This window comes from Phaethon lepturus, unplaced genomic scaffold (assembly GCF_000687285.1).
Source record: "Phaethon lepturus isolate BGI_N335 unplaced genomic scaffold, ASM68728v1 Scaffold57126, whole genome shotgun sequence".
Classification (NCBI taxonomy): domain Eukaryota; kingdom Metazoa; phylum Chordata; class Aves; order Phaethontiformes; family Phaethontidae; genus Phaethon; species Phaethon lepturus.
Window position 1 is genome coordinate 2998 of NW_010549486.1, and position 12234 is coordinate 15231.

The 12234-nt window shown below is 41.3% G+C and overlaps 1 protein-coding gene across 1 annotated transcript; it reads left to right on the forward strand.

The window, feature by feature from the left end:
* Nucleotides 1-1759: 1759 nt before the first annotated feature.
* PDIA4 (protein disulfide isomerase family A, member 4) lies at nucleotides 1760-9699 on the forward strand (the record flags this gene model as incomplete). Its single annotated transcript, XM_010290261.1, has 9 exons — nucleotides 1760-1919; nucleotides 3656-3861; nucleotides 4501-4639; nucleotides 5172-5377; nucleotides 6054-6212; nucleotides 7312-7463; nucleotides 7867-8023; nucleotides 8114-8347; nucleotides 8955-9699. Coding segments are annotated over 9 exons (1829 nt in total), but the record flags the coding sequence as incomplete, so codon positions are not given.
* Nucleotides 9700-12234: the final 2535 nt, after the last annotated feature.

Consider the following 12234-nt stretch of genomic DNA (forward strand, 5'->3'; position numbering starts at 1 on the left):
CCCCTCATCAGAAGCTTTAATATTTTGGTGGTATATAAAGTTGCTTTCTAACTAAAGTTAACACATCTTCTTCAGGGGTACATATTGTTTTCTGAGACCATATAGGCTTATTATTTTAAATACCTTCTTCTAACAGAAAAATGTCTATTGCAATTTAACTGCATAATTTTGTCTATGGTCTGCCATTGGTCTGAGAATAGCAGGGTTTGTTTTTATCACTTTCTCATATGTGGATACTACGTATTTTATCAGTCTTAACTTCTAAGTTCCAGGTGAAATCACAATTCTTGTCCTGAATAGGTAACTTACATGTACATGATTTTCTGTCCTACTGCAGTAACTCCTGTCAGCTTAGTCAAAAGCCAATTAAAGAGAAGTAGAGAATAGTTTTTGAATGAGAAACCTTAATCTCTCCTTCTTCCCGTGTTTTTTTGTTTTTTAATCCTGGGACTTCCAGTGGTTGAAAGGGCCTTAGCTTCATTGTTGCACAGTTTTCATTTGGGATGAGGTATTTTCATTACTTGTTCTGTGACTGAAATTCCTTTAAAAGTCATTCAGGAAGGTCCGCCTGCCTCAAATTATAGCTGTTTAAAAAAAAAATAAAGGAACATGTGAAAGATCAAATATTAAAGAAACCATCTCAGATTCCAAGCCAACAAAGACTGGATCAGTTGAAATGTCCTGGCTTCAGATTTCATGTGTTAACTCTTGCTTTGGTAATTTAGCAAATCTGCTTTCTCCTTGAAAGGCCTGTTTTGGCCTTCTTAAATCAAAGGCTTCCCCAGAAGTTCTTTGAAAGATGTTTTCACTCCATTTGTTTTAGAAGAGTACCTTGCATTTGCCAAGTGCATAGGAGTGGGTTTTCATGGGACTCCTGTAACGGTCACTCGCTTATTTGTTTTTACACTCACTCTGCAGCCTAGTGCTGATCCAGAGCAGAGTGATGTTGCTGTGGGTGGAAAATATCTTCAATGAATTGCAGACCTGAAACATTGCTGTAGCTGAAAGCAATATATGTTGAGGTGGTGGGGATGGGATTTGAGCAGTCAGGAACAGAAGCATAATTTTGATGTGCTGCCTCTAAACCACCTTGGTAGTAGTGAAGTGGTAGCATTTGAGCTTATAGCAAGCCTGTCTGTTTATTAGACCTTCAGACAGGCAGAGCATAGCAGTTGTGCTGTTACAGGTGTAGTGAGTAAGACAGGGAAGCATTGGTATTGCAACAGATTTCATCTGCTTTTCTGCTACAAGATACCTAATTTTTCCAACCACAAGTTGCTGTGCTTGAAGGACAGCTGTTTTGCTGCTTGATGGAAGGCTTCTGTTTGAATTCAGGTATCATCTGTGTGCCCTTCTTGCCTAGCAAAACATGTCTGGTGCCTTGCTTCCCACATTTCAACAAGATAGCCAACGGACCTTGGTAGCAACTGTCATGTAGGTCTGTATGCATTAATTCTTGTTGTGTCCATTTTGTTAGTTTGCACTGAAGAGTGAAATATGTGTTGACACTTCCCTGGATATTGATACTGTTAGCTGGCGTAGCATGGACAGAAATTAAGTGGGACTGGTCAAACATCAAAGTCCAAGATGTTTGCAAACTGAGGTAGCTGTCAGTATGTGGAGCAAGAACTAACCTGTGTTGATACTTTTTTTTTTAACCACAGGATATACTTAATCCATCTTTAACCTGGTAGGGTTATTTTAATGTTAAACTTGACACAGTCTAATCCGTATTGCATTTTTGCTTTTACTTTTCCAGAATCTCTTACAAAAGGTGATGACAGTGATGAAGATGATGAAGACAACGATGATGATTCTGAAGTTAAAGAAGAAAATGGTGTATTAGTCTTGAATGATGCAAACTTTGACACTTTTACTGCAGACAAGGACACTGTGCTGCTGGAGTTCTATGCACCATGGTGGGTACCAGCCTATGGTACCTCCTTAGGTGCAGGATGGGGTAGCTGTTGGGGGCTTCTTTGGCAGGCCAAACTCCTACAAAGTGAACTTGGGTTGCAGTTTTAAGGGTGACGTAGGAGTAGGTTGCCTGCAGGAGAAGCACTGGACTCTGCCATAGTCCAGGGTAGGAGATGGTTCTGGTGGTGTGGAGTTACCCTTTTCCCTGCCCCTGTACCATGTGACAGACAGCAGCAAGCTCTTTCTCCACAGATGTGGGTCATACTGAGGAATCCCTTGCCAAGGGAAGCACAGCCCTACTCTCTGTCTGTCAGGGAACAGAGACAAGTCCCAGCGAGCACTGGAAAAGTTATGTGGTGTGGTCTCACAGCCTGCTATCATGTCCTTGTGCTGGCCCACTGAGAACTTCTGTACTTGCTCAGCTAAATGGAGGAAAGGAGGAGACTTCACTAGCGGGGAATTGCTAGAAAGTTTTCCTTCTCAAATTCAAATCTCTGGCCTTGCCAGAAGGGTGTGGTGTGAGTAAGGACATTGTTTGTTTGTATTACCAATTTAAACAGCGCTTCATGCATCTACCTAATGATGGTAATTCTGCTGGCATACCAGGGTACACAAAGTAACACTAGTGTGCTCAGGGAAGCTACAGTGTATTTACCTGTATACAACTGAGACAAATAATTTAGGCCAGAGTTTCTCACCTTGCATTCTTACAGAGAAAAACAATAGGAATGGTTAAGGGCAGGGGGTGGGGAACAAGAGTAGAATATATTTGTAGTCAAGTTGCTTAGTTACTGTTGCAGCCAGAACCTCTTTTCCTTTGTGGCTTAGTGAAATAAAGACAACTTACTTATTTGTCTTTTTCTAGTCTATGAATAGAGGAAAGAATGATCTTGCTTGAGGTGGAGCTGCATTTCAACTAATGCCACTCATTACAGAGAATCCCATCCCTGCTTGGCTGTAGGTACTATTTCTGCAGCTGTAGTTTGCCTGCATGAAAACTGAACGTGAAGCTTAATTTATCGAGGTAGAAAGATGTGTGGTCATCACAGACTAAACACCTGTTTTCTTTTTTCTACTCCCCCTCCTGCCAGTTCAGAGGCTAAGGAGTACAGGCTGTCTGCTACACATGACTTCCCCTCTTTTTCCTTCATTTTCCTGGCTTTTATCTTCAGCTTGTCAAGCTATATTCAGCTTTTCTTATGCTGGTATCTTCTGTCATGCCAGCTTTTGCAGCAGAGCTCTTCCCAAAGAGTTCTGGTGTGGCCAGAGAGAGCAGGGGCTGCAATACTGTCATGGGTGTGAGATTTCATTAGGTCAACATAACTACTGGTTCATTTTTCCCTTCAGTTCAATTTAGGGTGCTGGGTAGAGAAGATGAACCTAGATTAGGGAGAAGCTGAAGTATGAATAATGCCATGTTTGGGGGCCAGGTAGGAAGGAGAAGCACAGTACAAGGTTTGTAATTTTGTTTTAAAAGAAATTGTTACATTTTTTTTACACTGGCTTTATAAAACATATATGGATGCTTTGAGTGGAAAAAAAAAAAAGGTGGGATTTGAACAAACAGCATTCTTGCTACAGTTACTCTCTACCTCTCCATGATCTGAAAACAGAGCAAGACAAGCATTCTTACGTTGATGTTGTGAACATCTGCCAGAAGGCATCTTGGAAATGCAGAAAAGCAAAATACCCCTGCGGGTCATACATTTATGAATCTACTTGTGTCTTTCTCTGACAGGTGTGGGCATTGCAAGCAGTTTGCTCCTGAATATGAAAAGATAGCCAAAACTCTGAAGAAAAATGACCCTCCTATTCCAGTTGCCAAAGTAGATGCTACTGCAGCCACTTCACTAGCAAGTCGTTTTGATGTCAGTGGCTACCCAACCATCAAAATCCTGAAAAAAGGCCAAGCTGTTGACTATGACGGTTCTCGGACGGAAGGTGGTAAGCATCAGTCCTTTGCAATTCTCTGTAAGAAAGCAAGAAAGTATACAGTCTTGCTTCTTAATGTGACTGCTTTAAAGGACTTTGATCTCAAGTTACTTTATCTTAAGCAGAATAATATTATGAAGCCTGAAATTTTGCCTGTCTTCTCAGGTGTCGTCATGCTAGAGGACAAATCTGCAGGTAGTGGGTAGTGTTGGAAGGTTTCTAGACATAGGGCTTGACTAGAGGAGGAGATAGTCTCATGCCTGCTGAAGGATCAGCTAGTAAGAAACATCTGCTCTGTATATTGACTGTATATAAACCCCGTTGTTTCTTGCTTAATGAATGTGTCCAATTTCCAACTACCTTTTCTGCCTCTTTTGAGATGGAATTTATGTGCTACAGTGCTGCAGTACAGATCTTGTTCTGCATAAGTAAGATGCTCTATGTGGTGAAGAGATGACCTTCTTGGCAATACCAGCAATGAAGTAAAGCATAAAGGAGCTTGATTAAGAAAATGTTCTTGTGTAAGCTTGACATGTAAGCTTTGGTCCGAGACCATGCTTTTGCCACTCTGATTTTAAATTCTGGATAGCAATTCTTGCATTTGATATGATAATGCAAACTTGCTAATGGGGCTATTGAACTGTATTTCAGCAATTGTGGCCAAAGTCAAGGAGATTTCTGACCCCAATTGGACCCCCCCACCAGAAGCTACCTTGGTATTGACCCAGGATAATTTTGATGACATCGTGAATGGTGCTGACATAATCCTGGTGGAGTTCTATGCTCCATGGTAAGCAAGAAGGCAGTTGCCTGTATTTTCCTAGCACACCTGGCCTGAACACACTTGGTGAACCTGTTTTCTGTTGTTAGGCCTCTTCTTAAAGAGGCTTGCCTTGTGCAGATGTGTGTAGCTCTTGTGTACCTTAGTTGTAATCTGGACCTAGGATCACATTACAAACCACTTGAAGACGAGACTGGATCTGTTGCTCAGCAAGGGGTGGTCTCTAAAACTTCACTGAAGATTCTCCTTTCTCACAAATGTGGGAACATGTTGAGAGATACTGAAAACCAAAGGGAGTTGGTCCTTAGATAAAAGTGGTCTCTAAAAATGAAACTGCCTGTAGTAATGTAGGGCCAGATACAGAGGCTAGCTTCGGATTGGAGAGACAAGACTTCATAGACTGAAGTTTTCTCTGTGGGTTGAATTAACCCCATTTCTACTTCCTCCATTCTTGGAAGACTTCATTCTTCCAATTCGGAGGTAGAAGGTACCTAGCAGGACTTGTGGCTTGTAAAAACTGCCCTCCTCTCTCCATCCCTAGGTGTGGACATTGCAAAAGGCTTGCTCCAGAATACGAGAAGGCTGCCCAGGAGCTCAGCAAGCACACACCACCTATTCCCCTGGCTAAAGTTGATGCCACTGCTGAAACTGAGCTTGCAAAGAAGTTTGATGTTACTGGCTACCCAACTCTGAAAATCTTCCGCAAGGGCAAACCTTATGACTACAGTGGTCCACGGGAAAAATACGGTACTGCAACTTTTGTCTTTTCTTATTTTCTGAGGGCTTGACCACAAATGTTTTGACATATCTATAGGACTTGCAGACTTGTTAACATCATAGCAATGGTGACTGGGGAAACCTGAAAAATTGTGCTCTCATACCTACATAGGACAGCAGTATAAATTGTCTCTAATCTTCATAACATCTCATGGTGGTACTATAAGACCCTTCTATATAAAGTAAGTGAAATACACATGGTGAAGCAGTGGTAGTGTAAGTAAATGGGCAGTCTTTAATTGCACTGGAATGTGCCATAAGGGCTGGCGAAGTGCTCAATGTTAGGTTTTAATAAGAGGGAAGACTTAAGACTATCCAAGTAGAACTTCAGCTTGTAGCAGGGTCAGGAGACAATGAAGGGTCTAGAATTTAAGAAAGGAGAGTTACTTGAAAGACCACCTGATATCTGTGGAACTCATGCTTGGTCACCTCTTCTGAAACAACCTGAAAGAGAATATTCAGAACCGCAGCTTCAAAAATTTGGACTGAGGTCTTCCTAATTTGGTCTTTTAGTTACTGTGGGAGTGCTGCACAGAAAGAAGCCCATGGGAAGTGTGGTATTAAACAATGTTGTAGAGAGAATGCCTGAACCTTTCAGTTCAATAAATGTTCTAAGCAACTTTTTGGGGGTGGGTTTGTCTCGCAGGTATTGTCGACTACATGATTGAACAGGCTGGTCCTCCATCCAAACAGATTCAGGCTACCAAGCAGGTACAGGAATTTCTGAGGGATGGGGATGATGCCATCATCATTGGTGTCTTCAGTGGAGAGAATGACAAAGCCTATCTGCTCTATCAGGAAGCAGGTAAAGAATGTTTTAAAATATTAATGTATGTTTTGTGGAGACTCTGTCCAGGACTTTGGGCATGGAGAGATCCTTTATTTCTACTCTTAGTTCAGTGGGGGAGGATGGAGAGGAATAAGACTTCCACTTGCACTCAGGGCAAAAAGCTCCCAGATTTTGAGGCTATAACTAAAGTATTAATCAATCACGGGAGATACTTCCTCTCATGCTGTGTCCCTAAAAACGTGCAAACTAGAAAGGAAGGAAAATTCCCAGCTGAGGAAGAAATTGCAACTTCTTGGCTTAAAGCTTTGCTAGCTTTGTCATCTGCTATTGCTTGTTTCATATCTGACAGTTCTGGAGGCTTGGGGTCTGATGAACTTGTTTGGGATGGTGGCCTTTGAGAAAGAATCATCGTCCACTTCTGGATCAGTTTAGCTAAACCATTCCTGGCAATGTTTATTCTTAAAAACCCTTTTGACATGACACATGAGTCATGTTAACAATACTTGCTACCACAGAGAAGAGGCTAAGCACTTGAAGTGCTCAGTCCCTTTAATCAATCCCTGTGTCATACATGATCAAACTGCTCACAGCCAGTCTTGGTTTCTGCCAGAACCTTGAGAGCAGTATAGGCAATTCTTCTGCCCTAACTATGCCGGCTTCTGGGCTGTTATTTATAGTTGCGTTAGGAGCTGATTTGGTTGCTCCAGCATGGCAAGATACAGAACTGTTTCCCAGGCTGCCCCAAAGCAAATAGATTGAGGTGACCTTGTGAGTTCCTTCCTAGCTCTACTTTCTGTTGTTTGGTGGGAAGCCAAGAGGTAAGAAACTGATAAACAAATAGCTGTTCCACGGTATATATTTTGGAAGCTGTTCAAGGTTTTTGAATATGTAGAGTAACTCATCGAGTAGCATTCAAATAGTGCTACTCAAATTACATGCATTTTCAAATGCTTCCCACCCTTGGATGAGAGCTGTTCCCCAAGAGTCTGGGTTGTTCCATGTTGTGTTGAAAATGAGAAGAGGGTTTACTTACAGTGCAGTATCAAGGTTTCAGTTGGAGGCTCTCAGATCACTTCTTGATGACTTTTCCTTCTCCCTAATCTTAATTTTTCAGCTAACAGTTTAAGAGAAGATTACAAGTTCCACCATACCTTCAGCAACGAGATTGCAAAACTGTTGAAAGCATCTCCAGGAAAACTGGTTGTATTGCAGCCAGAAAAATTTCAGTCAAAGCACGAGCCCAAGATGCATGTTTTGGATCTTAAAGTGAGTAGCTGGTCCACAGCTAGAAAATTTGGGTGCAGATTGAAGGTTCTCTTTCTTTGTGTATGTGAGCAGTTGGCATCTTCCTGTTGGAAGTACCCCACTAGATATTTGAGGCAACCTGTTTGTCCCCTGAAATTGTATTGCTTTTCGAGAAAGTTTTATAAAATAAACCCAGAGGTTACATATTCAAATAATAATTTACCATTACAATATTCAGTTTAAGGGTAGAATACTAAATTATCTTTAGTGCTCAAGGATTTGAAGAATAAGGTGATGGCATTGTTTAAAACATGCCCCTCTTTCTCATTCATGCGTGTGTCAATGTTAGTTTCCAGGAGTGTGTAACAGAAATGCCACTTAAATCCATTTGTCTGAGCTTTTTTTCCCCAATTTTTTTAAGCAGGACTCTACAGATGGATCGGAGATTAAAGAGCACGTGCTAAAACATGCTTTGCCTCTAGTTGGTCATCGCAAGCCTTCTAATGATGCTAAAAGATACGCTAAACGTCCCCTAGTGGTTGTCTATTATTCTGTAGACTTCAGTTTCGACTATCGTGTTGGTAAGTTAGCTAAGATTACTGTTCCTCCACTTTGGGAGGAAGCAAGCCATAACTAGAAATTACTAATCCTGTTGTGTTCTGTTCTTTCAGCTACCCAGTACTGGAGAGGCAAAGTCCTGGAAGTGGCCAAAGATTTCCCTGAATACGTGTTTGCTGTCTCTGATGAGGAAGATTATTCTTCTGAAATAAAAGATTTGGGCCTGCTTGAGAGTGGAGAGGATGTCAATGTTGCCATTCTGGATGAAGGTGGCAAGAAATATGCCATGGAGCCAGAAGAGTTTGACTCAGGTGTACTCAGGCAGTTTGTACTGGCATTCAAAAAAGGTACAGTTTCTAAAATAGGATTCTCTAAGCCATTTGCTTTGTTTTCCCTTCCAAGAGTTTTTCCTGAGGCTGTGGATACAATAAAGTCATACATGCAACCTCACAGTGCTCTGTAGCTTAAAGCTTTTGGATGTTTATTGGGTGTTTGGATGTTTATTCCTTTTTCTTTTTCCTTTTAAATCTCAGTTCATTAACTTTGCTTGTACTGTACTATATAGGACATAGATCAATGCTATATTCTAACACTGAGCGTGTTTGGCAAGCCTAAAATATTCTTGCAGCTTTGAAATGTGAGTTGACCATTCATATTTGGGACTAATAAAATAAATCACTGTCTAACACATTGTGGATGGACAGCCATAAAAAGAGAGAGAAAAGTGTTAGTGAATTGTGAAACAAATTATTTTCTGTATTTCACTAGGTTATCACCTAGTGAAAATATCACCAGCAAGCTATCCTATGCTTCATGCAGAGATAAATTCACTTACTGGTGCAATGGTTTTTTACCCTGGTGGGAGGATGTACTTCTGCCCTTTCTTCTTGGGGGAGATTGTAAGGATTGCTTTTACTGTATTCTAACAATGGTGTGTGGCTTGCTTCCTTCTAGGAAAACTGAAGCCTGTTGTGAAGTCCCAGCCAGTGCCAAAAAATAACAAAGGGCTTGTGAAAGTGGTAGTGGGTAAAACTTTCGATACCATAGTAATGGATCCAAAGAATGATGTTCTCATAGAGTTCTATGCCCCATGGTGTGGACACTGCAAGAAACTAGAACCGGTGTATACTGAGCTAGGCAAAAAATACAAGAATGAGAAAAATCTAGTCATAGCCAAGATGGATGCTACTGCCAACGATGTGACGAGTGACCACTACAAAGTGGAGGGATTCCCCACTATCTACTTTGCTCCAAGGGATAAGAAGAACAACCCTATTAAGTTTGAAGGCGGGGACAGAGATTTAGAGCATTTGAGCAAATTTATAGAGGACCATGCGACAAAACTCTCCAGAACAAAAGAAGAGCTTTAGATAAGATGAGGGTGGTGAAGAATAATTGTTTGTACGTTGTAGTTAAAAGCAAGTTACTGAAGAAACTTTGTGAGAACAATTAAGCAGTTTGAGGAAGGAAATTCTTGAGCAGTAAAGCAATTGCAGTATCTTTTTTTTTTTATATGGCAGGAAGGTTTTTTTTTTTTCTGGACACTGAACTTTTCTGATACGAATGTCTTATGTTACATACGGTTTTGATCTTTGGAGAAAAATACATCCTTTATTTTTTGTGACTATCTTCATTATTTGACTCGAACGCAGCTGTTTAAGTTAAAAGGTATTACCAAAAAGAGAACCAGATCCCTCTGCCAAACAGATGTCTTTGTCTTATTTGTTGGTATGGTTACTGAGGGGAACAGTGTTTTGAGCTGGTCTCTCTTCTGTTATGTTTCTGTATACCTCTTCATGTGAGTATATCACTGTATTCACTGCTGAGGGTAAGAATGGAAGTTTTCTAAAGCATGGATGAGTTATTCAGTCTTACTGAGATAAGACATGGTGACTTCCTAACTAAATGTGCTCTAGACCTATCTGCCTTGGCTTTGTGCCCCTCTGTAGAGAGGATGATGCTAAAATAGCAAGTTTTTCTAATTTACTTCTCTTTACTAGTCCATATTGACCCATTTATCTCTTAGTTTTTCCAAGTATGTTTTGGAGTAATTGGAGTGTGGCAGAAAGAGCATCTAGTGGGTGGTAATGCTTGGATTCTGGCATCAGATCTGTGTGTTACCATCTCCTTTCCTTTTGCAGAGAGGAAAGTTTAGTAGTGATTCACTTTTGGGGAAGCAGACTGAGACCTTCTGATGGACTTTATTCCTGTGGCAGTTACTACAGGTACAAGGATGATAGCATCTACTCTGTGCTCCATTTGGCAGTATGTGTTTCAAGATCAAAATCCACTTTTAACGTCCCAGTTCAGATCTGTCCATAAATTTATGGACCATGTTGGGGTGGCATGTTTATATACTTCGGAAGCATTGTCTGCCTCTTCTCTCAGTTGTGATGCTGCGATGTGTCCAACTTGAGTGTCACTGAGGCAGTGTTGATACATATTTCTTTTTATGGGCAGTGCTTCTCTCCTAGCAGCACTGTTTTCTGTCTCGCAAAAGACCAATATCATCAGTCTGTCTTCACTGTTTACGTGTTGCATTAGTTTTTAACTTTTGGGGTGATGTGCAAATCTAAAATCACTACCTGATCTTTTATTCTGTGGAGATGCCAGGGTAAACCGATGTCCAGGAGGTGGCTACTAATGTATAGTCCAAGGACCCAAAAGGGCCTGCATGGGGATGTGTAATGCCTACATAACTTCCTACTGCACTTTGCATCCCTGTGAAGGGACATGCCTCCCTGCTGCCTTAACAGAGGAGTGGCTGTTAACAACCTACCCAGCAAAGCGTGACTATTGAATTATTCTGTAGAGATGTTTGAGACTGCATGAAGGCTTTCTTTTAATTAACAATTTATCTGAAGCTAGTGAACAAAGTTTACCAGCAGATTATGAATAATGGGGTAATATTAAATATCCATGGAGGGCTGGGCTGGGCTTGAATGCTATTCAGTTCCAGTTGTTTATCAGCAAAACTGGGATGTGCTAAGCAACTAGTCAGGATCAGACTTCAGTTGCTGCTTTGTGTTAAAGCAGTGTAATTACTCACTTCAGGCCCTGGCATTGTGTGTCTCTTTTCATGGTAGAGGACTTTTTCTCTGCTGTCCTTAAATATAAAAAAATGTGTTAAGCTTAGGCAATATTTCACCTACAAGACTCTTGCCAAGTGTATTATTTTCCCATCACTTGCAATTTCTATTTGCAGCTTTTCTGTAGAGCCTTCAAAGGCCATGATCTGTGATAAATGTCTGTGCATAGGCAACAGGACTGAGATCAGACTTAGCTGAGTACAAGCTTACATTAGAGGTGACTTTTTCAGCCTTAGAAGGTGTATATATAAACCAAGTAGCAAGCTCTGTCTTGTCTGCAAGTTGAGATCAACTCAGTTTGTCAAAGAAGTAGGCACAGACTTAAAATCGGTTTAAACATGGTTCAGCTTCTATCTTTAAGCAAATACCTCACTTACTACTGCAGGGAACTAAATTGCTCCCGATTATTAGTTAGTTGCAGGCTTATAGGGATTTATTTCGGAATAGATGTCATCTGACCAATAGAAGGACATGGATAAATATGGAACACGTAGAAGGGAGGGTGAGAAGTACCTTATTTGCGGTGGGGACTACATTCAGGGCTGAAGCTCCATTCTTCTCACAACAGTAAGTGTCAAAGTTGAGCATAAGGGTTTCTCGCCTCTCTTCTTGTAGGTGCTAACTTACGTTATCATTGCCAATGCTCTGCTCTTTCTGTAGACTTCTTCCCAGCAGGAGCTGACACCACTTTGGGTTGAAAACAACCTTCCCAGCCTGCTGGGACCCCTCGTGGCATAAAAAGACACAAGGCCCAGAGGAGTGTCCAAGGTGTTTTTGCACAGTGCTCCTGCTGTCTTTCTCTTCCTTGTCTCTGCAGGTGGAGGCAGCCTGGTACACAATTACTTCAGGGCTGTTCAAAGACCAGAAGTTTGTTCTGGAGCAGCAGTACTTAAGTCAGAGCTGAATAAGGAATACAAATATACAATGCCATCTGGCTGCATTTCCTGTGAGTCCTTGGCTGTGCCATATACCTTGGCACCTGCGCCCCATGATTGATGTATTTATCTCAATCACTTCCCAGCAAGATGAATACACTGTTGCCTCTCAACTTTGGGCAAAGTCATACTGGAAAGCAAACTCCTTTCCTTAGCTCCAGTATCCTATCCCCTGCTGTGTGTGTCACCGAAATCGGGAATAAACCTCGT